Consider the following 27,613-nt stretch of genomic DNA (forward strand, 5'->3'; position numbering starts at 1 on the left):
CTCTTTTGGTCAAATAAACTTTCTCAGCATGAAAAAAAACTGTGTGTTTTATTTCAATTAAGATCAGGATAATACAATTGCTGTTCCATTTAACTTGTTCTCTTGGTCAATTAAAACATCTCAGCATGAAAAAAAAGGTGTGTTTTATTTCAATCAAGATCAAGAGAATACAATTACACAACAAATATAGGACATGCATTAAAAAGTACAATTTATTTGAGACTTTATTCACCATCCTCACATATAAAGCCAATACACATAGGAAACGACGAACAACAAGCTACAGTCGAAACCCATTGGCTTGATATCCGAAGGACTGGCCAAAGTACTTTGAGCTTTGCAAATATAGAGCCAACATAAAGTATACTAAAAATGGTCCTTTAAATCAAGTTCGAGACATCAAGGAAATCAAACCAAGCAAAATCGAGGGTTTTGACTGTAAAACTTAATACAAATGTCATTTAGAATAATTGCAATATTATGTTCTCTTTGGAAATAAGTAAAAAGAGCATAATTGTTCAAGCATACAAATATTTTCATGATCTAGAACAAAATGATGTTGCTAATCATTAGCAAAACCTTGCATGCATGTGCATTCTAAAAGTGTGTCTATGAAACTTCCAGAGTAATCAAATAATAAAATTTGATTAGGATCTGTCATCTTCGAAGTCCCATTACATATTATTTCAAACATTGTTTATTACGTAATGTGACATGACTATTGAACACTTCAGACAAGACTTTTCTTAAGCTCCGGAGCTAATGACACTTAATGTCACATGTCACATACATGCCATATACCCAATGTGGAGGGAAAATCCCCCTGAATTTTCGCAAATCTTATAAGACCTGCTTAAAAAATCCACCTGAATTTTCTGCCTTTCTTAACAAATCCCATTAAATGGTCTCCAGACATATGGCATGTATGCTTTATGAGCCTTTTCTTTATGTATTTATATAGTGATATCAAATTATAAAAACGTATTCCCTAGCAACGGGCATTCAAACTAAACCAGATTTTTATACAAATGTTGCACTTTCTTATGATTCATCATATCAGACTTCTGTGTGAAACCGCGGTGACAGATATCACACACATATGGCTTCTCTCCCGTGTGCACCACGTGGTGTCGCCTTAGAAGGGACCCGGAGCTGAACATCTTCCCACACCAATTGCACGCGTATATCTTCACGCCCTCTCTTATTGCTGAAAATAAAAATGAAAATTTTGTATTCATCTCATTATCGTGACAATCTGAATTAGATAAAGCAGCCTGTTTTATATTAGTTTTTAACTTCAATAATCTTAAATCTGTTTGAATTTCAGAATTATGAAAACACATTGATTTGGTTTTTTCATTGAATCATCTTTGTGAGTTTTTTTAAGATTGTTTAAAGTTCAGGGGCCGTATTCATAAAACATCTTAATTCAATTCCTAACTTGAGTCGATTTCTCACATTTTCACAGTCAAATTATAAGAAAGTGTTTTAACATTAAAGTATGTTTTTTTCAATAGGTAAATGAAAAAAAATGTATTTTGGTAATTCTTAAGTTTTTATTTCATATGATATATGAGATACTAAAATCAGGAAAGTGACTTAATTTCGTAAATTACTTAAGAAGTTTTATGAATGTGGCCCCAATATGTAACAAAAAATAATGGAACTACGACACCATGATAATTTCATTTTATGACTTAAATCAAATAAGACCTTGGTTGAAACAGCCCCCAGGAACACTTCTACAACAAAAATACCAAAGAACTACTTTACAGGCATATGTATTGACTTTACTTGGCATCAGGGACCGAATTCAATAAAGATCTAAGTTGATTGAAGTCGTAAATTGAAATGATCTTTTTGTCAGAGTTGCATTATTTTGCTACATATTTGAGTGCATTTGATTACAGCCATTATCAAAATTACACACAACGTCGAGGAAATAAAAAAATGTTGCCATTGTGACTGTTTTAGATTTAAGATTATTAAAGTTACAACTAAAACCCATTATTTGAAGGATCACTCTTAAAGAATAATGCATGAAAGCAATAATTTCCAACCCCAACAATGACAACATAATTGATGTTCTATATAAGACAACTGAAGAGGGCGCTTACACAGTTAAGAAAGTACCCAGTTGTGGAAGCTAAATGTGTATACCCTTGCTTTGTGCCTCTCTCACAAATTTATGTTGGGCATTAAAGGCCTAGATTAAAGTTCGATACCAGTAAGTTACCCATACAAAAATCTGGGGTATGATTGTTCCTTAATTTAAACTTATTTATTTTACAACAATTGTGAAACAAGTTATTGCAACATTATATTAATAACTCTCGTTGGCACGATTTTACGCGAGAGTGTGGTCTTGTGTTGAGGGGGAAAGTGGAGTATCCGGATGAAACCCACTTGTCCGGCTTGGTGACCACAAACCAAACTCACATGCACCCAGGCTGGGAATAGAACCCGGGTTGCCTAGGAGAGAAGCAAGTGCGCTAACCACTGCACCAACCGGACAACCAATGATCCTTACTCTCTATTGCCCTCGGGTGTTGGCATCAATCACACCTAATATTGATAAATATTGATCAAAGCATAACCATTGCAGCCCCTTTTCCTTGAAAACAGCCCTTAATGACAATTTACAAGTCGCTTGTTGCCCATGAAACAATCAGTTGACCAATAATGTGATTACAGTATATTTTGTAAATAAATATCAGCACATGGTTTGCATCATCCAATCGTTTAACTGAAAAACCTCCCCCAAATATTCTCGACAAGTCGAAATAATTGCTTGTAGCAGGTATTTGGCGACAGGTCAATAAGCCAATAAACAATACACAGGGAATTTGGTACCCTTCTGTTGCATCAGGGTCATACAACATGGGCTAGTCAGCTAGCTATTCACAAGACAGACTTTACTTAATTTAGGCCTTTAACATTGTGCCGCAGTCTTCATTTATATTTTTTTGATTACTGAGCTTCTGTATATTCCTCTTTAATGTAAGGTTATATATAAAAAAAGAAACACACATTTTTATTTTGTAAAACAATATTGAGCTGCATAATTATGTACACAAAATAACACTTTTAAAATAACAATATTTGCAATGTGCAGTGCATGATGAAAAAGCTTGCTAATATTTTCATTAGAAAAAGCAAGTTAAAATGAAAATGGCATATTTAACAATGTTATAATAACTATTAACATATTTGTGAATGTCACTGGTGAAATATTTTGATGTTATATTGTATTAATCAAACATACAATGCATATTCTTATAATGTTCAGCGAAGCAAAACATGTTCACAACATAAATTTGAATTAATGACATACATTCTAAACATGGTCATTGCTTCTGTCCATAAATCACTGTTACTCATTCTCTATTTTACCTCTCTATTCGTCACTGCAAGATATATTTCACGCCTCAGACAAATGGGTGTATTTCGCATTTTTTTAAAATATGTCTACCTGCATTTCTGCATTGTTTTCTTTTGAACTTAATCAATGCATTGTATTTAAATTCACACATTGTCACTTGACTCGCTTCAAAAGTTATTTTTTTGCATACATAACTATTAACTACCGGGTAGTGAATGTTTTTCTTTTTCTTTAAACTCACATCTTTGCAATGTTTTATCGACTGCTTCTACACGTCTTATCATTTTCACAACTTTATTTTAAACTGTTATTCTTCACAACTAAATTATTGAAAATAAAGTATTTCAGATATGATAAGAGAGATACATAAGGAAAATGACTTAAGATAATTTATGAATACCGGCCCTACTGCATAAATCACTCCATATTTGATCACTGCTTCATTGTAGAATAAATTTCTCCTTTAATTTGAACACTTTCTCATCGCTCCTTGCTGGTTAACTCTCTTCTCAGACATTCACACTCAATTGTATAAGTTCACACTTCCTAAGTACATGTGCATGTACATGTATGTCAATTTTCACTTTATCATTGTTCATGCTAGAAAATAATACTCTCTTCCTCTTGCGTTCTCTCTCATGGCTCCATTCTGGATAAACATCTTTTCAGAAATTCACACTTATTTGTACAAGTTCACACTTTATATCAAGTACATGTTCATGTTCTATCTAACACTTAAGTCTCTATCATTGCTTGATGATGGAATATCTCTCTCCTTACATGTGGGAATGAACAATGTGTGTCTTCTCTGGTTAAATCTCTTGCAACAGAATTCACACTTATTTGTATAAGTTCACACTTTATATCAAGTACATGTCCATGTATTTTTTTAACACTTTAATATTAATCATTTCTTGATGACAGTATATCTTTCTACTTACATGTAGGAAGGATTAACATGTGTTTTCTATGATTAAATCTCTTGCCACAGAATTCACACTCATTTGTATCACACTTCATTACATGCACATAATTTGATGGTCTCACTTCCAAATTTCAAAGCTACAATAATACATGTTTCAGTAGCAAAGTTTTTGGTATTTAATTTTGGTAATTTAATTTGTGTGTGATTCACACATTTTTTTTACAAAATGCAGAAGTTACAGTTATTGTATTTACAATTTCTGAAGGTTTGGCATTTTTGCTTCTCTGTGAGATGTCCAATCATTGCTCGACATTTTGATCACATGATACAACACCATTTTCTCAATTGACTATTTATTCGGCATTTTGCAGTAAGATGCAGTTCGCCTTAATGATTTTAGTGATGTAAAAATTTGGAAACAGAAAAAATTCAGCTTTGGCATTTTGAAGTGAGGCCATCAATATATTATTCAACACTATCACTGCATGATGGCGTAATTCATTTCTTCTTTCAAGTGGATACTGATGACATGTGCCCTCATCGCCCCTTTTTGATTAAACGTCTTGCCGCAAAATTCACACTCAAATGGTTTCACACCTGTGTGAATTCTCATGTGAAGTTCTAGATTAAAGTATGCCCGCCCACAAACTTTGCATGGGTACTTCTTTTTTCCACCTGAAATGGCCAGAATAAAAAATACTTAAATTCAATGACCGTTAAAATCGGCAAATAGGGTATTTCCTCAAAACAAGCCTTGAATTTTCATTATGAGCTTTAATGATGATGCCAGTAATACATCATTTCACATGATTAAAGAAAATTTTTTTGCTGGCTTAGCAAGTTTACCTGCCTTAGAATAATGCATAACGATTTCCCAATTTATAGTGTGTATATTTAGCATGTGAAAGTCAAGTACAGATAAATATACAGACGCTATTTTTAACTTTACTTGGATTTATGTGGAAGACAGACCCAGTAAATTTGGAATTGGAAAAATACCCCCAAAGTGTGAAAGATACATGTAACATAAGCAATGAGATGCATCAGTAAGCCAGATTCAATGTATTGTACACAACGGTATCAATCATATATAAAAAATTTAATTTTTTTTCTTTTTTTTTTGCAATGGTATTATCTGGTATCTAGTCCCTTTAAAGAGATAAAATAACAAATTAAAGCTAAAACAGACCATAGAAGAACACATCAAATTTTGAGTCTTAATTTTGACAGTACAGATCGAAGCCTAAAATGGTCATGTTTCGAAAAAAGACAAAATCATAAAAGAATGTCCGAGTTTTATTTTATCAATGCAACATTTAAAATTACAACTCATAAAAATCTACATAAACTATAACTAAACATTAAAACACATAGTTAACATACAAGAAATCAACAATCCACATTTCAATACACATGTGTATACAAACTATGGTTGTTATTTATTGTTTACTTGGAGAAAGTCTTAGTTTTCACTTTTATTAAGGTTTCTTATTCTTCATCATTTGGAGTTTTTACTTATGAAATAAATATACACACAATTCACTTAATATAAATACATATTTTTTTTTACTCTTTTAGAAGTAAAAACCTTGTAATGATGTAAAGAATATAAATGCTCTTCAATGCTTAGAAAATACCAAAAAAATATTTACACAAAAATAAACATAATAAAAAAATACAACTGTTTAGTTACACCAAAAATACATATTTATTTTTAAGTAAATGTTTTCTTTTCATATAGGAATAACGCACATTAACAATTAATATGACTGTTCATTAACGTCAAAAAATAATTTGAGTGTTAAATGATATATGCGTCAGTTACATGTATATAAAGTCCATATAAGTCTGTTTCCATATAAAAAATAATTAACATTACCATGACCTTGGCTTTAAGCACTTTGGTGTTTACAAAAGACATGTGCCTTGAGAGTTCCTTTCTGCGAGAAGCTTTTGCCACAAACAGAACATATGAATGGCTTCTCTCCTGTGTGTATTCGCATGTGCATATCTAAGCCGTACTTGGACGGAAACAGCTTTCCGCAAACACTGCAGGCTTTAGCTTGTAAATCTTCTGCAAGGAAAGAAAAGATCGTTTCAATAACCTGAATCATGATATCATAAGTTGTATGTGATGACATGCACCACGGACCTATAAACCATGTTAACAACAATGTCATGCACTGACTGTAAGATAATATGTCTGAAAAATGCCCAAAACCAATAGTACAATGTATCTGTAACTCACACCTTAATTAAACAGTAAATAGTTCTGATTTATCAAAGTATTTAAAAGTGGACTTTTATGTAGAAAAAAAGATGCACCTAGGGCCGATTGTTCAGAACTTTGTTAAAGTTTCGTTAACAACATTGTTAACATCATTATTGTTAACTTCGAATTTGATACTGCTCTGGAAGCTGCAGTTTAATGTTTAATGGATATGCATGTGATCTGCTGTACTTCTTACAAGGTATGAAACAACTGTTTCAGCTATAATTATTTATATTAACATATATTATATGTGAGCACATCATCAAATATTTCACATTTAAAAGTCAACAAAAATGTCATTAATCACATTGTTAACTTTAAAACAGTTCCGAACCTTCAGCGCAATGATTGGCAATAAGTCATTAATATCTCTTAGCTGATGGAATTTAAGAGAAATGGTCGAGATATTCTGGAAGGTGTCTTCAAATCTTAATAAAAACATTTATTTTTTTAGGTTAATTTACCGAATGGTGGCGTACAAGTTGCCCTCACATATTTTACCATATGATGGTGTACAAGTAGCCTTCACATATTTTACCAAATGATGGCGTACAAGTCTTTAAATATTTTACCAAATGATGGCGTACAAGTCTTCACATATTTTACCAAATGATGGCGTACAAGTAGCCTTCACATATTTTACCAAATGATGGCATACAAGTTTTCACATATTTTACCAAATAATGGCGTACAACTCTTCACATATTTACCAAATAATGGTGTACAAGTAGCCTTCACATATTTTACCAAATGATGGCATACAAGTCTTCACATATTTTACCAAATGATGGCATACAAGTCTTCACATATTTTACCAAATGATGGCGAACAAGTCTTCACATATTTGTCCAAATGATGGCATACAAGTCTTCACATATTTTACCAAATGATGGCATACAAGTCTTCACATATTTTACCAAATGATGGCATACAAGTCTTCACATATTTTACCAAATGATGGCATACAAGTCTTCACATATTTTACCAAATGGTGGTGTAGAAGTTGCCTTCACTTAAATAGTGCAGTCAATTGCTTTAATACCTATCTAACATACACAGAACATTGCAAAGTAAACTGATGTATTATTTGATGACAATTTAACCTGATTTTTATCTTTTTCCTCACATGAATGTTTCAAATCCATTTTTCTGTACATTTACAATGAACACTTGTGGGTGAGTTAATCTGCTTCTGGCTTCAATACAACAAACAGCTATATACATGTAGACTGGGCCTTTTTTGGTGTTGTTCCTAGGAATGGGCCATATTGACCCAAATCCCAATGTTAGTAAAGTAACTGGTATCCTTTATGGGTGAATCCTGACCAAGTGCCGTTCCATTGAGCACTTCTGACTGAACCGTTTACCACACACAATACAGTTGAATGGCTTCTCTCCTGTATGTATTCTCATGTGCAGATCTAAGCCGTATTTAGATGGAAACAGCTTCCCACAAACACTGCAGGCTTTAGCTTGGATATTTTCTGGAAAAAAAGAACGGTGTGTTAGTAATCTATACCAAGATATATTTTAGATAATATATTCTTTTCAAAACATGTACATATGTATAAGGCAGTTATATTATCATTTAAATAATCTGCAAGTATCGTGCCTTGTAAGTAAGTAAATTTTAAAAGCATCTATCTTAAATTTTACATATAATGATGCCCAGTCAATGTTATAAAACTGGTTACTTATTTATTGATTGGTCATTCCCTATTCAATAAATACTGCCGCCCAATCAAATTGCTTTTAATTTTGGGCGTAACCTTTTACTATGCGCCCGTAACTCAGAACCAAATTTATTGTTTTAAATTGTTTTAAGGGAGTTTTCCAAAAGAAAAATTTAACAATTACCAGACCGAAAAGGTGCTCTTGGGATTATTTTTTTTCTCCTATAGTGAAATACAATATGTCTATACAAGAGGGATTCTGGTGTGCAGATTTCTAAAATGTGTTTCATATCTGTGGTCTATTCTAGTAGTGTGGGGTATAAACTGACAAGTAAAATAATATGTAAAGATGTATGTTTTAATCCAGCCATAGAGCACATACTGTAAATATCTAACTCACAAAATATCACAACATTGCTTATGAAAATACAATAACATATAATTGCAAAGGTGTCTTTATATGATATAAAGACACCTTTGCTTCCAACAAATAAGTCTTAGTTTAATTAAGTTCAGGGCGATAAAAACAGAAAGAAAATATGAAATGAGCATCATTCTTTTTTGTTTTTTTCAACATGCACTGTTTATGTATCAAATCTATAAAATTATTCAGAGTATGATGGATTCATGTCCAAAGCAGGGCAAAGGGGCAGAAAACCCTGTTGCAATTTTCCCCCAACGCCATTTATACATTTAAAGGTACTTCTTTGTCATTCGAATGTAAATGTCCAGCAAATAACAAACTTAACATTTGTATGATAGTCATAATTTCTGAATTCAAAACTCATTCTGAATTTTATCATCCCTGTCCATCCTTAGACTTGAGCTCTTTGGTACCAGGTCTTTCTAGAGGTTGGCCTTATCAGACTCATTCTTACAATGTGATTTAAATAAAACGTTCTTTCTTTGTGTACAACAACCATTTGACATTTCAATGATTTGTTGACCCACATTCGTAGGACTGATAATTTTATTCATCTAAACTCATGTCAGAAGTACATGTACATGAAAAATATCAATTCTTATTAATGCAAGATAACTATGTGTTGTTCCTTTGACTCGCGTTCATACAAGAAGTCCTTCATGAGTACACAGTGACCTTAAACCCGCGTTCTTACAATGTTCGCACATTTGTAAGTTTATGAATGCATGGTCACGATATGGGCTTTCAACTATCCTTTCTGGGTGAAACCGTTACCACAAATAGTACTCAGCGAGTCCTTTATGAATGCATGGTGACCATATGGCCTTTCAGTGATCCTTTCTGGGTGAAACTTTTACCACACAGATTACAGGTGAATGGCCTCTCGCCTGTGTGTGTTCGCATGTGCATTTCTAGACTGAACTTAGATTGGAACATCTTTCCACAAGCACTGCAGACCTTTCCTGGTAGGTTTTCTGAAAAATAATAAAAGAGCAATGTCAGAAGAGTAATAAAATTTGGATTGCAGATTATGTATGTTACTAAATTCTTTTATAAATTTCAAAAGTACTTAATGATAATCAATAGTAAAAGTCATGTTTTAACTTATTAACGGACACTTCCGTGGCTGCTTAAAACAGGTGTGAACTTAGGACCAGTTGCTATCCTTCATTTGTCAGATACACTATAAAATATACAAGTTAACAGCATATGTTGTCTTAAGTCTTCTTAACACAGTGACCATGCCACAGATTTTAATATTTCTAAATGCGAAAAAATTATGGAAAATAGAAAAGCACCAAATACCACAAAGAAATTTGTTTTATTACCTATAAAGGAACATTCCAAAGGCATTTGACAATATTGCAAAGACATTTGTTTTATCACTGTATGTACAGGGAACATTGCAAACATATCTCTTTTCTCCTTATGGACATAGGACATTGTAAAAAATATTTTTAATCATCTTATGAACATACATGTAGAACAATTATCTTACGAACAGAAAATGGCATAGACATATTTTTATTGTCTCTTTAGTTTTTTATTTTCTAATGAAGGTTGCAAATTCATTTGTCATATGATCTTATAAACATAACACATGTTTACGGTAATTATATTATGAACACAGCAAGTTGCAAAGCCAAAATATTGTATTACCTTATGTACATAGAACATTGTAAAGTAATTTGTTTCATTGTTTTGAGGGCACGACATAATTAATATCCGTATTACATTTAACATTGGAAAGTCAATTAGCTGTATTAACTAACATACAAATCTCCAGCTAATTGTAAACCACTGGATAAGTTATTCACATGTTATCTTTTGGCTTGTGGAAAGCAATTGGATTGGTCAAACATAATTATTGGAACAAAATATTGACCAATAATTGAGCATTTTGGCTAGCTTTTACCAAACCAAAAAAATACCCAGTATTTACAATTGGCTATTGTTTTATAAATGACACAGAGTTAACAAAAGCAAATATTTGGTTAAAAAAAACATGTTCCCATTTAAAACCAAAACCATTTACCAAAATAATAATTGAAACCCATTGGCTCCATATCCAAGTACTTTGAACTTGCAAATATCAGGCCAAGCGGAAATGATTCCAAGGAGAAAAAAAATTGGTCCTTTACTCGTATTTCGAGCCAACGAGGAAATCGAGCCAAGCGATATGGAGCTAACGGGTTTTGACTTTATATTATCCATTGTACATTCATAAATGCATGAAATTCTTCATTCATCAAAAATTTCATTTCATTCTTATACATTTAAACATGACAAAGCCCTTGTTTCATTATCTAAATACTGTTTGTGGGGTTATGATACATGGTATTAAAAACCTCCTATATTTTTGTGTTGCTTAGTGCCTTTTGACATCACCCCGCTTTATCAGGGTATGAACATAGTTGGACTTGTTAATGTCTGCGGAATCTGAAGGACAATACGCTGCTTTAACCAACCCAACTGCGTTCAAATGAACTACATTACAATTAACATATCCTTTATTTAAACACTTTCCAACTTGTTTTGGGCCTGCTGACACTGCAGACACAATTCCAACAATAACAATTTTCAATTTACATTTATATGAATGAGCAGTATTTGAAATCCAAACTTATCCAAAGATGTTGCATTCATTAGAAATATTTGCAATTGCCCAAAGGCAGGATTTTCAGGAATGGAAGTTAAGGTGTAAATATTAAAATTAACAACATCAGCATGTTCCTCCAAGCATACTCATAACAGCAACCACAATGCAACACTTACATGTACTCTATTTTACTATCATTTTCAGACGAAAAGCAACATTATGAATGACCATGTCCTTCAGCCGTGCATCTTGAAAATGTGACCTTTAAGTGCCCCTTTTTGACGGAACATTTTACCACAAACAGTACACTTGAATGGCTTCTCTCCTGTGTGTATTCGCATGTGCATATCTAAGCTGAACTTTGATTGACACAACTTTCCACAAACGCTGCAGACGTGTCCTGAAAAACAGAGAACAAACCAGGAGTTAATATTCATGTTCTTAAATATATAACAGCGAAATGAAGTGACAGTGAACTATAATTTAATGCAACATAAACAAAGAGCCCACACCTATTTATCTAGAATGTTTGATGGCCTGCTAATTATGATAAATCCATCAATTTTAAGGGTTATTACTTATGTGTTAATAACAAAATTGAAAAAAAACAACAATTTACGGACCAATATTTTATCGGTTTTCTGTTACTGAAAATCGGTCCAGCAAAGTCAAAATCGGTCCAGACCGGCAAATTGTCGGTTTTTAGAAGCCATGTGTGTTATAATAGACAGTACACAATATAATGCATCCTTTGTATTACCTGTTAACCAATACACAATTGAAGGAGTACAGACAAAAACAATGCAATGTCATCTTTTTTTATTATCTGATACACATTTTATAACATTGTAAATGATTTGTTCTTTATTTTGATGTATAGTAGTATTGCAAATTCATTCAAATACAGTACCCTGGTAATGATTAGATGAATATTAACATTCCACAGTTATTTTTATATTTCTTTAATAACGCAAGTTACATCACAAAAAAAACGCCAAGAGCTTATCTCAACAAGAATTTATTTTTACATATAAAATGTACTTGGCAATGTGCTGCTTTTCAAGTGTCTTTCTGGATTGACCTGCCTTCCTACAATTCATCCTTCAATGTTGCATGGTTGCCATATGGCTGGTGTCTTTCTGGATTGACCTGTGTTCCTACTATTGGTCCTTCAATGCTGCATGGTGACTATTTGGCCTTTCAGAGTCTTTCTGGATTGACCTGCATTCCTACATAAGCCTTTCAGAGAGTCTTTCTGGATTGACCTGCATTCCTACATATAGCCTTTCAGAGAGTCTTTCTGGATTGACCTGCATTCCTACAGATAGCCTTTCAGAGAGTCTTTCTGGATTGACCTGCATTCCTATATATAGCCTTTCAGAGAGTCTTTCTGGATTGACCTGCATTCCTACATATAGCCTTTCAGAGAGTCTTTCTGGATTGACCTGCATTCCTACATAGCCTTTCAGAGAGTCTTTCTGGATTGACTGGTGTTCCTACCATTGGTCCTTAAATGTTGCATGGTGACCATACAGAGTTCCTTTGTGGATGAAACGTTTACCTCAAACACTTCTCATTGCTTCCATTGAGAATGTATAGTGACCATATGGCCCTTGAGGGTCCCTTTCTGGGTGAAACGTTGACCACAAAGGGGACACTTGAATGGCTTTTCTCCGGTGTGGGTTCTCATGTGCATGTCTAGTGTCGACTTGAAAGGAAAAGATTTCCCGCAGACGCTGCAGACCTTGACTTGCTTGTTACCTGGAAAGAAAATTAACATGACAATAACATTTGCTTCTTATGAACACAAAGAAATGTTATGTCATTTATATGCTTGATGTTTAGAACTTTCATGTTATGTTTAACATATCTTACCTCACCAACATCACTTACCAAACCTGTTTTATTTGTTGTTATATCTTGTACGAGTGAACATGTATCTTACATGTATGAATGTTATTTGATAGCATCTTAAAAATAGAACCAAATTGATTTTAATTCAAACAAAACAGTACCTCAAGCTAAGCAAAAGCATAAATAAAATACAAAACCAGCAAAGAATACATTATCTTTGAACTGTTAGCAGTTAAATATTTATTTCCATCATAGTCTTTGACAAAAGAGATTCAAAATACATTGAATGTTTAAAATCTAATACACAACAAGAGAGCTGTGGGGAATACACAAACGCTTGTCTGATTTACTTTTCTTCTGTCAACATGTCTACCAAGTTTGAGTTGAAAATCTTACAAAAAAAGTAATGGCCTAAATTTTTGCATGCCAACAACTTTGATCAAAGGCTATGACAATACCCCAACTTCTTTTCTTAGACAAACAGACAAACTAACATATGCTGTGTAATGTTTAAAGCTGCACTCTCAGATTTACCATTTTTACAACTTTTTTATTTTTTAGCTTGGAAAGAGCAATTTTTGCGTAAATATCTGCAAACCTGTGATATAAGACTGCTGACAAAATATCAGATCGCAGATGTTCATATTTTTGTTTGAAAAATAATGTCTTATGGCTTAAACCTTTACTTACGGTTTAAGAAAAATGCATAAAACATAAATTTTTGAAGTGAAATATACAAAATCTGTGTTCTAATTTTTTTGCAAGCAGTCTTAAATAACTGGTTTCCATGGATTTTAGCAAAAATAGGCTCGTTCCAAGACAAAACAAGAGCACCGCGGAGTGGGTGCCAACGCTCGTCTGTAATTCCAAGTCGAAAAGGGGGGATAACTCAATATTAATTAAAGGCAAAATTATATGACCTGCTATAAACATGCATAGTGTTAATAGGAACACGTGTAGCAAGTTTAATGTGAAAATGTTGAACGGTTTTTGAGTTATGAGGTAAGGTTAAAGTTTTTGGACGACGACGACGCAGACGCAGACGCAGACGACGCCGACGACGCCAAGGCTATCACAATAACTCGACTTTTTTTCTTCGAAAAACAGACGAGCTAAAAATTAAAAATGTCAAAACGTTCAATCTGTGAGAATGTAGCTTTAAATTTAATACACAATACAGTAAACAAATAATGCTGTAAAAGAATGTGTACAACCTTGATGACATCACTATTGATTTTTTATGCTTGTATGTTTTTAGTATGATTTGAACATATAAAAGGTTTTGAAGCAGATCTCATAAAATTAATCTTGAAATTATGATCATGTTACGTTTTCCGTTACTGACCAGTTAAAAGAACAAAACCTCTTGAAGGATCTGCAGTAATTTTGTTTCTCTATTACTTTTTTTACTAAACAGAGTGGGGGTTGCACACATTTCAACACCACTATAATTCCAAATTTGTAAGAAAACAAACAATCAATTTCACACTAACACTTGGATTTGTCATATTCTTATTTCACAGTTCAGTCTTATATGCCTTCTATATATAAGGCTTATCATATGTCCTTTCTGGACAAAATCCTTTTCGCACTGCGGCACTTCACTGGCCTGATTCAAATCGTTACTCCAGCATCATATGCTTGGAGTATATGTGACTTCTCATATGCCCTTTCTGGGTGAAGTCTTTCCCACAGTGCGGGCACTTGAATGGCTTCTCCCCAGTGTGAACCCGCATATGCATCCTCAGATGAGCAGGGGTCGGGAACCATTTACTACATATCTCACACATTTTCCCCTTTCTGGTTCTGCCTGAAATAAATAAAATATAATAATGAACTAACATTAATAATACAATGGAAATTACAGGGACAAGCCCACTCTATGTCAAAAACTAACAAATGGGCACAAGGCAAAATACAACATGTATATCTGCTTACAAAATGTACTGCTGGCTTCTGAAACTTCCAATTAGTACTAATGAATACTAAAATGTAGACACAATATGTATTAATACTATCTATGCTTTAACTAACGGATTAAACATGTTTCTATGGACCAGCTGGAAAATTAATTTAAATTTTTTTTTTAATGAAAAACATCAACCCTAATTTAAATTATTTCGCTCATTCCCTAACTGTTATTGCGATTAATCAGATTACGATCACCCTAGTTAATTCCCATTTTTGTTTAACAAAAAAACAAGGAATTCAAGTCCATATTCAATTATTTCAAATTGGTGAAACATTTATGAATATTCATATCAGGGTGGACCAGCAGGTCAATGTTAATGTTGTACTTTCAGTCCTTTCTCCCCCTTTTGGGAGTTTTTTTTAATGAAGTGTTTCTCTGTTTAGCAGTCAATTTTTCTTGTTGCCTGTGGCTTTTATGTCTGCCTAACAACATAATAAAATGCCATATTGCATTAGTAGTTCTTGATTCTTATGTTTATTTAAGCATCATTTTTATTATTAGGCTTGTAACTTTTGATGAAAGGACTCTTACAACATATGCTTAAAATGTAGTCTTTCTGACATACATTGGTTTCAACTTATGTTTTCAGGCATATTTTGTCAAACAATTGAATTGAACCTTATGTAAATATTCCTTAAATATTGGTATAATTATGTTCCCTAAAAAAGGATATATTTAGGACAGGAATAAACCGAGTGGTTTTATTAAAGGCTCAGAAGTGAACTAAACATAGGCCGGGAAGAACAACACACACAAAAGATTACATTATTTACAATTTTTATTGCATATAAATCTTTATTGATACATTCAAAAATGAAAAATAATTTTTATTTCAATTTTATATCTAACTACACACCAATAATATTCTAAATGAGCTAAACAAGAAACGCATGCACAAGATAGACTGGCGGTTATACACATATAAACATTGCAAATGATACTAAAACAGTATTAAGTTGATTAAAAACGCACATTTTTACAAGCAAATATCAAACACTTAAATGAAATATTGGTCTAATCCACTGCATCCATGCAGAGGTGTGGTACAGAACTATAGCAATACAATACGTCATACAACAAATTTGAAAGAAGTCATATAAAATTTCTGCTAATGAATAACACTTTAATGGACTGTAAAAACCTGATGAGTGTGATTCTCTTTCTTGAGAATTCTAAAAGATTTTTTTTATCTTAAATGGACTGCTAGCAAGCAAGATTAATCCCTGAATTCCATAATGTTCAAAGCTTTCTTTCAGCTTGATTATGAGGAAGGCTGATACTTGTTTCCTGGAAAGTATAAGTACTTAAGTCCATTTTAAGAAACCATGAGAAAGTTCCCCTGTTAAGGTTTGGACACAAAATCACTTTGAGAGTGAGAGGCGGACACCTAGACCACTAGATCACTCTTACAATGCCTTAAGTGATATTAAAGTAATTTATCTGAATGGACTGTGAACATGTGTGATTTCATGTTCCCTTTCTGTGTGAACTCTTTCCCGCAGAATTGACATGTGTATGGTTTCTCTCCGGTGTGTGAGCGCATGTGGCGGTCAAGGTGGTATTTGGTCTGGCAAACTCTCCCACAGACAGTACATGGACGAAATGAACCCTCTGAAAAGGTAATAAAAACAGATTGACATGACTGAGTCCGCAATTACCAAGACTATCAACAGAAAAGAAGAAGAAAAACATGGAAAAATATCCAAAAGTAGGAAATTTTCAGTTAATCATTACCAGGGTATTTAATGAATTGAATGATTTTGCAATTTAATTATATGCCACAATTAAGAACAAAAGGTACAAAAAATGATAAAAATAACAATCACAGCTCGATTTTTATTGTTCAGAAACAACAATGGCATGTGTAAAACCATCAACACTCTCTAACACTGTCTCTGTCTTCCAGTATCAAGAATTTCTAACTCATATTCAAAGTAAGTATTCGGCTCCTATATGAAATTCTATCAGGGTGATATTGACTGAAAGCTTCCACCCCATGGAGGGCCCAGGGTAGCACCTTGGTGGGGGACATGAAGCTGGTGGGTTTGATGCAAATTGGTACAGTACAAGGTAACAGGGTTATAAGTACTGAGTTTGATGCAGGAGATTGTTTTCAAATCTCATGTTTTTTTGAAGATTTTGATTTTCCTAGGCTAGCAGTAATTATAACCCTATTATATTTCTCATCTTATTTCTCGTCTGTAACCAAACAAAAACTACAAGCCACAGGGTCCAATAAGTCACAAGCAATAAATAACAACATAACCAAACTCGAACTTTATTGAATCTTAATTAACACAATTGATTAGACACTTTGATGGATACATATATTATATCATTGGGCACATTGTTTAGAATTTCATGAAAGTTAACAATGTTCTTTACGTCACCGTTGTCACAATTATTGCCACTTCTAAAAGTTTATTGGATACACTTGTAATCTGCAGTTATGTCTAACAAGACTTGAGACAACTGTTTCACTTGTACTTGATTTATTAATAATTCAAATGTATCAGAACATCATCAAGTACTTCAAATTTTAAAAGATGTCTTTTATCACATTGTTAACTTTAAAAATGTCCCGAACTATTTGCCACATCTTGTAACATTTAAAGCGACAGTCCGCAAATCGGGCAAATTAGCCATGAAAAAAAAAAAAATTCATCTATGTGTTGATAAGCATTCCTGACTGACGAATCCAAAAAAAATTTGGTTCAAATCGACCTAGAAATGAGTTTTTCGTGTCATTTTCAATATCTCTTCTTAACTATCGGCCCCCGAGAGTTAACGGTTATATAAATAGAAAAAACAGTGGGATTCCAAAGTTCTTGCGCATGCGCAGGGCGATACTATTTCCCGGTCTCTCCTCGTAAAATCCGGTCTCATCCGGTCTCATAATTCCCGGTTCATAACTTATGGCCCCAGGCAACGGATTGTGTTGCTGATGTTTATAACACGATTTTGACAATCTTATTTGTTTTTATATGTAACAAAATGGTATAAAATATATAAACATTATGTCTTAATTTATGCAATTTGTTATAGGTATACACTATTTATGCAATTCGTGTTAAAGGTGTAGAGAAAGATGCGATGCAGTACAAATGCTCATGTTTTTTGCATAAAAGATTGAGGACGGCTAGAGTATGAAGTAACTTAGAATTGCACCTTTTAAATTATGTTATGTTATGTTATTGTTCTTCCTTTTATGTTTACCCCCCCCCCCTCCCCGACATAAAATTTTTTAAGCATAAATGATTACAATTGAAAAATTCCATGTTTGCATATCCGACTCATATCTGATTTACATGTAGTCAAGCATTGTTATTTTTTGTATTACTATTATCAATAGTATACTTATAACTGAATTTAATATGAAAAAAACACACACTCAATGTGTTTGTTATTCATGACATTAATTTCAGTACATGTGCATATTTCATGTTTTTATCTTTGCCTAAATTTATTTTATGTTTTATTGATATAAAATTTGAATTAAATAGTGACATAATTATCATCAAATATCTAATGTTTTAATCAACTGTAATCTTTTGTAATCCTATTACCCCCCGCGGTCATTAACACCTTTTTGATCACGCCCGATAGCTACTATAAAACAGAGACCGGAGGAGACCGGGACCGGATGAGACCGGGACCGGGAAATAGTATCGCCCCCAAGAGTAGTCGGAAAAACCGTAGACCTACTTTCTCTTTTGCCGTCTAAAAATAGCAACTTTTGGCAATTTTCAATTTGTTAAATCTAAGTTATTAAAGCGATTTTTTAAAAAATAATTGCAGTTCAGTCGGTCTGAAACAATGTGGAACTTATTAAAAACTTTTGAAATACGGTTACTTTTGCGGACTGTCGCTTTAAGGTATATTTAAGGAATGAATTGCGGGGTTGATGTCATTATCGGGGTATGAACGCAATTGGGTTGGTCAATGTGTGTGGAGTCCGAAGGACTCCACGCGTACTTTGACCAACCCAATTGCGTTCATATCCCCGATAATGACATCAACCCCGCAATTCATTCCTTATATTTACACCAATAGTTCATTATTTCATTCAAGAATTGTTAAAAAAAATGCTTTATTTCATTTAAGAAAACCTTTCAGTAATCCGTTCTTACTCATTCTGTAAATAGAACGACCCGACTATAACCGGAAACATTTTTTTCAAATGACGTCACAATAATGCAGGAAAAGATCAACCACTTGAAATCACTTTAAAACGTAAAATTAAAACACTTCTGGTACCAATATATTTAAAATATAATAAACTAACACTTTTAAAAATGTTGATCTATATTTTACGGGACCTGCAGACACAATACAACCAATAACAAGATTAATAGCTTTCATGTATATTGTTATGCAATGAATTACCATCCGAACATATCCGAAGATGTTGCGTTCATCGATTGATGAACGCATGCCGAAAGGCAGTTCATTTAAGGAATGGAAGTTGAGGTGTAAATATAAGAAATTAACCAATTAACTCTTTGTCTTCTATTTTAAATGGACAGCAAACACATGTGTTTTCATGTGGACTTTCTGCGTGAACTCCTTTCCACAATGATTGCACTTGAATGGTTTCTCTCCTGTGTGTGTTCTCATGTGGCGTGCCAGGTGGTTCTTAGATTGAAAAATCTTTCCGCATACACTGCATACATGACGAAAAACTGAAATCAACGAAAATCATGTTATAATATCATTGAATCTTTTACTCAACGCACAAATGAACTCATGGATAAATCGTATTTCGAGGGTTCTGTAGAAGACTATTTTCATATGGTGTTATAGCGGAATTGCACTAAGCCCTCCCTATGTTCTTGATAAATTACAGGTATCAGCGAACTGATGCCAATGCATGTAGAGGGTTTTCCTGGCCTAACTCCACAAATAATTACCGGTAGCAAACTCATCCTGGCCATTGATGACACGTTGCATTGTAAACATGACAGAGTAACTAAATTTCATGAAAATATTAAGTACAGGGGTTCTAACAACAGATAGTCGTTAACCCTGAAAAATATCGAGGGGTCTGTTTGAGAATGAGGAATTCACGCCCAAAGCAGGATAAAGGAGATTAACAAGACTCCTTTCAATTTGTTTCCAAAGTCATTTATATTTATTTCAAGGTACTTCCTACTGATTTGATGCATATGTACGACCAAAAATAGGCTTTACAACTTTAAAATAGTCTTAAGTTAAAAGCTCTCAATCTTGATTCACAATTAATCATCAACTTATAAGCCCCTGCAAGCTATTTTTGCTGGGGCCAATGCTATTACAAGAAGTCAACTTTTGTTTAAAAATAACAACAAATGAGCTACAAAAATGTATAGGCTTATAGTATACAATACCATAACTGATATACAAATTATTCAAAGTATGCCTAAACCTAATGCCTATGCCTAAAATTAGAATTCCTTGAATGAGATATGTTGTCTGTCATTTTTTTCTTATTAAACGTTCACAATGAACTTGACCTTCTAACCCCAAAATCAATATATATAGTTATCTACTAACCATGACCAATGAGCATACCAAGTTTGAGAACTACAAGTATTTAAGAAGTTTTTGATGGGAAACAATAGTGTGAGGCCAATGACAATACCGGAACTTCTATGAATTTACTAGGCTTCAAAGATAACACAGAAACAACAGCAAAAAATGACAACACACATGAACAATATCCATGAAACTCCTATTTTATTTAATATTAATAAACACATTCATCCTAGGCAATTCAACAACAAAAAAAGTTCATACATGAATACAAAAAATTGAACTTAGATTTCACCAATTCACTTAGTCGCCTGCTTTCTATTAATTTCCTTCTAGCCGTTTCACAGTTACATTTAATTTGCCATAACTCCAGTAAATAATTAATTCTGGCTGTTGATATATTGGATAAAAATTGCTTAATAAAGAAAAGAGTGTACATGAAAGGGTTAGACCATGGATGACCAGAAGCCAGACAACATGAGCCCTACATGCTTGCCATGCTACACAGGCTACCTAATAATGCATGTAAACAGTTAAAGCACTTCACACAATATGAAATTTACAACTGACAGCAGACACAGTCATGAAATTTCTTCAAGAGGACTACAATTTAACTAACAAGTAAAATTATTACATGTTTTAATGCAAAAAATAACAAATACATACAGTTTCTGCTATTTAAAATGGACACCTAACACATGTGTTTTCATGTGGACTTTTTGTGTGAATTCTTTTCCACAGTATTCACACTTAAAAGGTTTCTCTCCTGTGTGTATTCTCAGGTGGCGCTTGAGGTAATACTTGGATGAGAAAATCTTCCCACAGATTTTGCATGGATGATAATAGTGATCTTCTGAAATAAAAAAAAATAGGATACAGAAGGTTTTCACTCAGTTGAGAGCTATTATTTCACTTAAGAAACGCAATGTTCAATCTAGCTGTGTATGCCTATTTAAGACAACAGAATTACCATGGAACATCAATTCTAGAAAACAAAATTACCATTGAACAGCAATTCTAGATAACAAAATTACCATTGAACATCAATTCTAGGTAACAGAATTTCCATTGAACAGCAATTTTAGATAATAAAATAACCATTGAACAGCAATTCTAGATAACAAAATTGCCATTGAACAGCAATTCTAGATAACAAAATTATCATTGAACAACAAATCTAGATAACAAAATTACCATTGAACAGCAATTCTAGATAACAAAATTACCATTGAACAGCAATTCTAGATAACAAAAAACAGCAATTCTAGAGAGATGACCGCTAGAGCCAGGGCCGGTTAAAAATGTGTTGCATTTACCTCTACTGTCATTTAAAGACTTGATGCAAGCCAAAATGCTTTTTTCAAAACTGGATGATTTTATGTGTTCGAAAGAACAACGGATCATTCTTCCAGATTCCATTTGTATATCAACATGAAATATTCTCCTCTGTGAGTTCATGTGTAAGGTATGTTTGAGCAAATGCATGGTTTTAATAAGAAATTTGTTAGCAAAGCTGATTTTCTACAAGTAACAATTACATAAACATTATTCTTTTATTTCCAATTTATACAACATTGTTTCAAAAACATGCTATAGGAGAAAAAAAACAAATTTACATTTAGTTCATATTTACAATTGACTTCAAAACTTAACACAATGCAAATGTCATTTACTTCAGTTAAGTATGAGAACATCAACAATGCAATGATCAGGGGTGGTCTGCTGGACACAAATTCAGACCCTTTGTTATCAACCATTCAAATTTTTTAAGCATGTTTCCCTTATATTCAAGCATATCCTTAAGTGAAACTCAGACTTAATGTTATTTTATATGGTTGAATAGCCATCCTTGTAATGCTTTCCTCCTATTTAACTTCAGGATACTCTTTAAGTGTAACTCATACTTACAGCAATTATATCATGTGTTTCTACATACTTTCCTTTTGTGAGAACCCTTTTCAACACTGTTCTCATTAAATGGTAAGAAAAATGCAATAACTTTAATACAAAAATTGAATCACACACTATTTTGCTTAAGAATGTCCTTAAGTGCAATTTGGACAGTGTACTTCATGTTTATCTTCATATTATCCTTTTGTGAGATCTCATGCCAGCACATTATAAATGGCCTCCCTAAAGCATGTACCCTCATACATGTATAATGGTACCACAAAAGTATATCTCACTAAGCGTAAAATTAGTCAGACTTTGTGTCTTCATATTGTTCTTCTGTGAAAACATTTTCCGCACAAATCACATTTGTATGGCATCCCTTCAGCATGTACTCACATACTTGACTTAAGCATACCCTTAAGTGTAACTCAGATTTTTGTGTACTTTGATCAGGTGTGTCTTCATATTGTCCTTCTGTGAAAACCCCTTCCCACACAGGCTGCACGTGAATGGCCTCTCCCCTGTGTGGACAGTCATGTGACGAGCCAGCTTGTTTTTGCTCGCGAAAATCTTGCCACAAATAGCGCAGGGCTTAAAGCTTCCTGAAACTAAAAAAATAACATGTAATATGCAAAACATGTAAAATATCAAAATTCATTTATGAACTTAAAGGCTGTAAAAACTTTCACTGAGGCAAGCTGTGGAAGATGAGGAAAAACTGCATTGTTACCTAAGCTGGTGTAAACATAATATTGTTACTGAGACTGGTTCTTTCAAGAGATGGAGACATTAACCTGGTACTTTTTTTTTCAAGGTTATTTGATATTATACTTGTACGTTTTCTTGGTGTTGGCTTTCAAGGACATATGTTTCATTATTTTCGTTGTAATTTTTGTCATAGTTTGCATGCATGCAAACTGACAGGATTGTCAACAGTATTTAACTAGCTTGGCAAGAAAAAACAAGACAAAATGGTTTCAACATTTTTCATCAGTTTATGAGTTATCAAAATCATACCTACAAAATATAGCGTGCAAAAAATAAAGTAAAAGAAATTCTAAGCCTTGACCTTAATTTCCTTTTTACAATTGTCTACATTAAAATAAAGGTTAAACAATTCTAATTCATTTTTTAATTCATAACAAAAGTAAATACACTTGTGCACATCAATTGTAATGAGAGTATAAATTCTTCTACAATATAATTGCAATGAAGTCATTCAGTCATTTAAAGTTGGTTCCCCTTAGCATGACCAAATCTCTTTGAAAGCATTTACCAATTTCTTTACTTCTATGATTACCACCTTTTCTGGTGTGGCCTCATTTCGAAAAATGATTACACCCTTTTCCGGTTTGGCCTCAGTTCGAAAAATGAATACACCCTTTTCTGGTTGGGCCTCATTGCTCAATATAAATACCCCCTTTTCTAGTTGAGCCCTACTGATCAATGTAAATACACCCTTTTTTGGTTGGGCCTCATTTCTCAATATGAATACACCCTTTCTAGTTGGGCCTCATTGCTCAATATGAATACCCACTCTCTTTTCTGTATAAATGACTTTTGCATATCAGAACCAGCATTTCAACATATGGGGTCAGTTGTACCTGAGTCTTACTTACATTAAACAATATCTGAAGTGAAATGATGCAAAAAAGCCTTTACGTATTCACAGCCATTAAACAAAATGGAAGATGCTAAAAGCCTTGTGTAATCAAGTACATGTAGACTTGGTTTTAACAGATTTGTTGAGTAATTTTATTCGTTACCAAGGGCAGAGATAATCTAATGTATAAAGCACCATGTCAGTTCCAGAATCAGTTTAAATGTTCACTTTCAGGGTCTGATGAAGTTTCAGTAATGCCATTAATTGGGTATTTAGATTCATTTTCATTTTGCTTGACAAGTCAAAATCAAACATAACGCACACTTTCAAGAACGTCCACATATATTGTAGTGGCAGGTGTATATGTGTCCCACCATGACACGTTTGCGTGAAAATGCCTTCCCGCATATTTGGCACTTGAACGGTTTCTCTCCCGTGTGGGTTCGCTCGTGTTCAATCAGCCGTGATGGCGTTACGAGTCTCTTTCCGCAGAACTTGCACTCGTACTGCATGGATTCTGAAAGCAAAAAAGAAAGAAATTTTCATATCAGAGTTTGTAATACATTTTCAAAAAAATATGATCAGCGCATTTGAAGTTTGCTATTTTGGACAGGGGACAGCGTAATTAGAGAATATATCCATACAAATACCTTGATGTTTAGATTTGTTTATTGCAATATAAAACTTTTACAGGTGAAAAAGAATTTTTAATACAGATGGTCAGTGAAGTTTAACAACAAAGGTTTTCACTCAATCCAAAGAAACAGGTTAGCACAAGATTATAATTACTGTTGGCCACATTTTCTGTTTTAAGACATTGAATTTTTTTTTTAACTTTTTATGTCCTGTCACTTCTTTAATGTAACAGCAGTATTTGCATCATAATAGAAATGTCTTTTTTCCTCCACAAAATAATTTGAAAAACATCAACAAACTTTCCAAACAACCCAACAATGAACAAATCGCACACATATTCAAACAACTAACCTTCCAAACAATCTAACAGACAAATAAAAACTACAGTAATTTCATAAACAATCTAACAGCTCACCATGAAACAATCAATCACACACATTTCTTTTTACTTTTTTAAAAAGTAGTAATTACATTTTCCTGAGGAGAAAATAAATACTGACTGGCCCATAGTTATTCCCTGCAACGATAATGTTAGTGCCGTTTTACTATTGCCACAAAGTAGAATTCTTCTACATGTAGATTGGCATAATATAACGTCCTGAACAGTTACATGTGGGCATAAATAGCCAATAAAAGAATGTTATTCCGAAGTTTAACCGCTGTAGCGTGGCAAATTTCTGGGTGTGTATGAATTATACCTTGCAACTAATTTATTCCTGAGTGTCACAGCTATTAAGTAGCATAATTTCTGAGTCTTTGAATTAAATATCGCAATTATTCCTCAGTTTCACAGCTGTATAGTAACAAATCTCTATGTATGAGAACTAGGCCTTGCAGTAAATTGTTCTTCAGTTTCACATTTGTAGAGTAGCAAATTGCTCTGCATGGGCAATCATAACATGTTTCTTCATCCAAAACTTTCGGGTAAATCCCTTCCCGCACACTGGACACTTAAATGGTTTCTCGCCCGTGTGAGTACGCTCGTGCTCTGCAAGTCTCGATGGAGATGGGACGGCCTTGTTACAATACTGGCAATGGTATATAGAGGTAGGCACTGAAAAATGTAAAGGTAAATATAAATACCAGACTTGATTTTTTATTTATGTTTCATGCAATATTGTTTGCTTCATTGGAAATATTTCTACACATTAGGTTAACATGTGTACAGACAATATATGTTGTATTGAACAAATATAGATTTTAAGATATAATCTTAAAAAAAAAAAAAAAAAAAAAAACCACTCACAAAAGAAGAAATTTTTTATTAAAGAAATGAAAAAAAAACCCAAAAAAAAAACCATGACAATCATAAGTAAAATGGGCCAAAACTAAAAGTGAAAGAAATGTTTGATTTTGGATGGTTGTGCATGAATATTTTGATTCTGGCTTCTGAATAGTACCTATAGCTGACCATATTAATGTAAATAAATTTCAACCAACTTCATTTTACTGCTGGAATATTTAAAGATCTAAACAGGCTCTTCCTTGACGTTGTATTTCATTAAACTTAAAATTATATTTCTACTTATTATGACAAAAGCAGAATTTATTTGCATAATTTTCCTAAAGCCAAATAAAAAAAATGTCTTGTTTCTGGTCACCCGACCGACCCTACTTTTTACCCCCCGACCGTTTTTTTTTTATAGCGTAAAGACCGTTTTTTATAATTAGCGTAAAGTGAGCCGGGATTCCCGGTCCCGGCGCCGAAGAGTAAACCACGCTATCCGACAGTAATATTATATTCGTGACGTGTTTTTTATACGGCCGTGTCGAAGATGGCTGGCCCTGCGCAGACGACGTCTGTTACGCATTTGATAGCCATAAAAATAGACAAATGTTCGCACTTCGACGGTTGTAGTGTCATTAAAGTTGCCCATTCGCAAACAACAATAAAAAGTCTTTTCATCGATTTACATGGCGAGCGAGAAAATGTCCGACTTGAAGCTAAATGTTCGGTAAGTTGTATGGTTGTTTAGATATCGTAAAAGGGCCATCGTAAAACAAATAATGCCTCGACCGAGAATGACAGTTTTGGCACCGACATTTTCGTAATTCAAAAGACTACACACATATACAAGGTTTATTTGAATCGGACGAATTAAGGCAAAATAATGCCGACGAAGCGTGAATCATTATGCTGAGTGAATGGATTTAAATACTTCGTCTCTCTCAAATACCGAACGTCATATTAAAACGTTTCATTTTTGGACCTTCGTTTTTAATGTTTTAAAGGATTAAAATTAATTTTCTGTATGAAGAACCATTGACATTACACTTAGTTAGATTTTGTCTCTGTGATGTTTAAATACCCAGTATTACGGTTTCTTCCATCCATGTTTATATTTGTTTTCTGACAAAGAATGACAATTGTTTCTTGAGATTATTTCAAATTCTAGTCTTGGACTTGTTGCTTCTTGTCATGTAATAGTGCTGTTGTTGTTCTGTTAAACTAATAAATACATAAATATGGTTATAAACTTGTGTCCAGTTTCCTTTAAGCCATATTTGATGGTGTTGTATTGGCAGACAATATTTCATCATTTTTCAAACGCTATACTATTTCATTCCAAAGGTTTGAATAAAAAAAAAAAAAAAAAAAAAAAAAAAAAAAAAAACCTACCTACCGACCCTGTTTTTTTTTTGAGGCATGTGACCAGAAACAAGACATTTTTTTTTTTGGCCTAAAGTGTTCCACTCAGTACCTTTTCAGTTATAAAACAGTTGCCACATCTGCTGCCCTTCGTTAATCTTCTCGTCATACAATTTTTTTAGAGTAAAAAGGTGTATCTATGATGGAAAGTTCTAAGCTGCTATCCTAGTGACAATGTTTAAGATACACAGTCCTTTTTATCAAAGAAAATAACTATTT

The 27,613-nt window shown here is 33.3% G+C and overlaps 1 protein-coding gene across 19 annotated transcripts in view; it reads right to left on the minus strand.

Annotated features, from left to right (window-relative positions):
- LOC128205697 (zinc finger protein 500-like) overlaps positions 1 to 27,613 on the minus strand; it is an 84,281-nt gene that overhangs the window by 12,029 nt on the left and 44,639 nt on the right. The window contains exons 5-6 of one of the 19 annotated variants that reach the window (XM_052907579.1): positions 24,431 to 24,625; positions 22,981 to 23,113 (exon numbers count right to left, since the gene is read on the minus strand). The exons of 4 other annotated variants lie outside the window; for them this stretch is intronic. In XM_052907579.1, the coding sequence (XP_052763539.1) occupies positions 24,435 to 24,625 (191 nt within the window). In that variant the 3' untranslated portion in view covers positions 22,981 to 23,113; positions 24,431 to 24,434. Of the gene's footprint in view, positions 1 to 218; positions 1,208 to 3,222; positions 4,983 to 6,123; positions 6,382 to 7,082; positions 8,064 to 9,397; positions 9,651 to 10,373; positions 11,676 to 12,784; positions 13,037 to 13,422; positions 14,940 to 16,013; positions 16,713 to 19,166; positions 19,784 to 20,910; positions 21,466 to 22,151; positions 23,114 to 23,547; positions 24,626 to 24,809; positions 25,799 to 27,613 lie in introns of those variants that run through there. 14 more of the 19 variants (XM_052907559.1, XM_052907572.1, XM_052907586.1 and 11 more) reach the window with 14 other exon arrangements.

This window comes from Mya arenaria, chromosome 10 (genome assembly GCF_026914265.1).
Source record: "Mya arenaria isolate MELC-2E11 chromosome 10, ASM2691426v1".
In the NCBI taxonomy this organism is placed as follows: Eukaryota; Metazoa; Mollusca; class Bivalvia; order Myida; family Myidae; genus Mya; species Mya arenaria.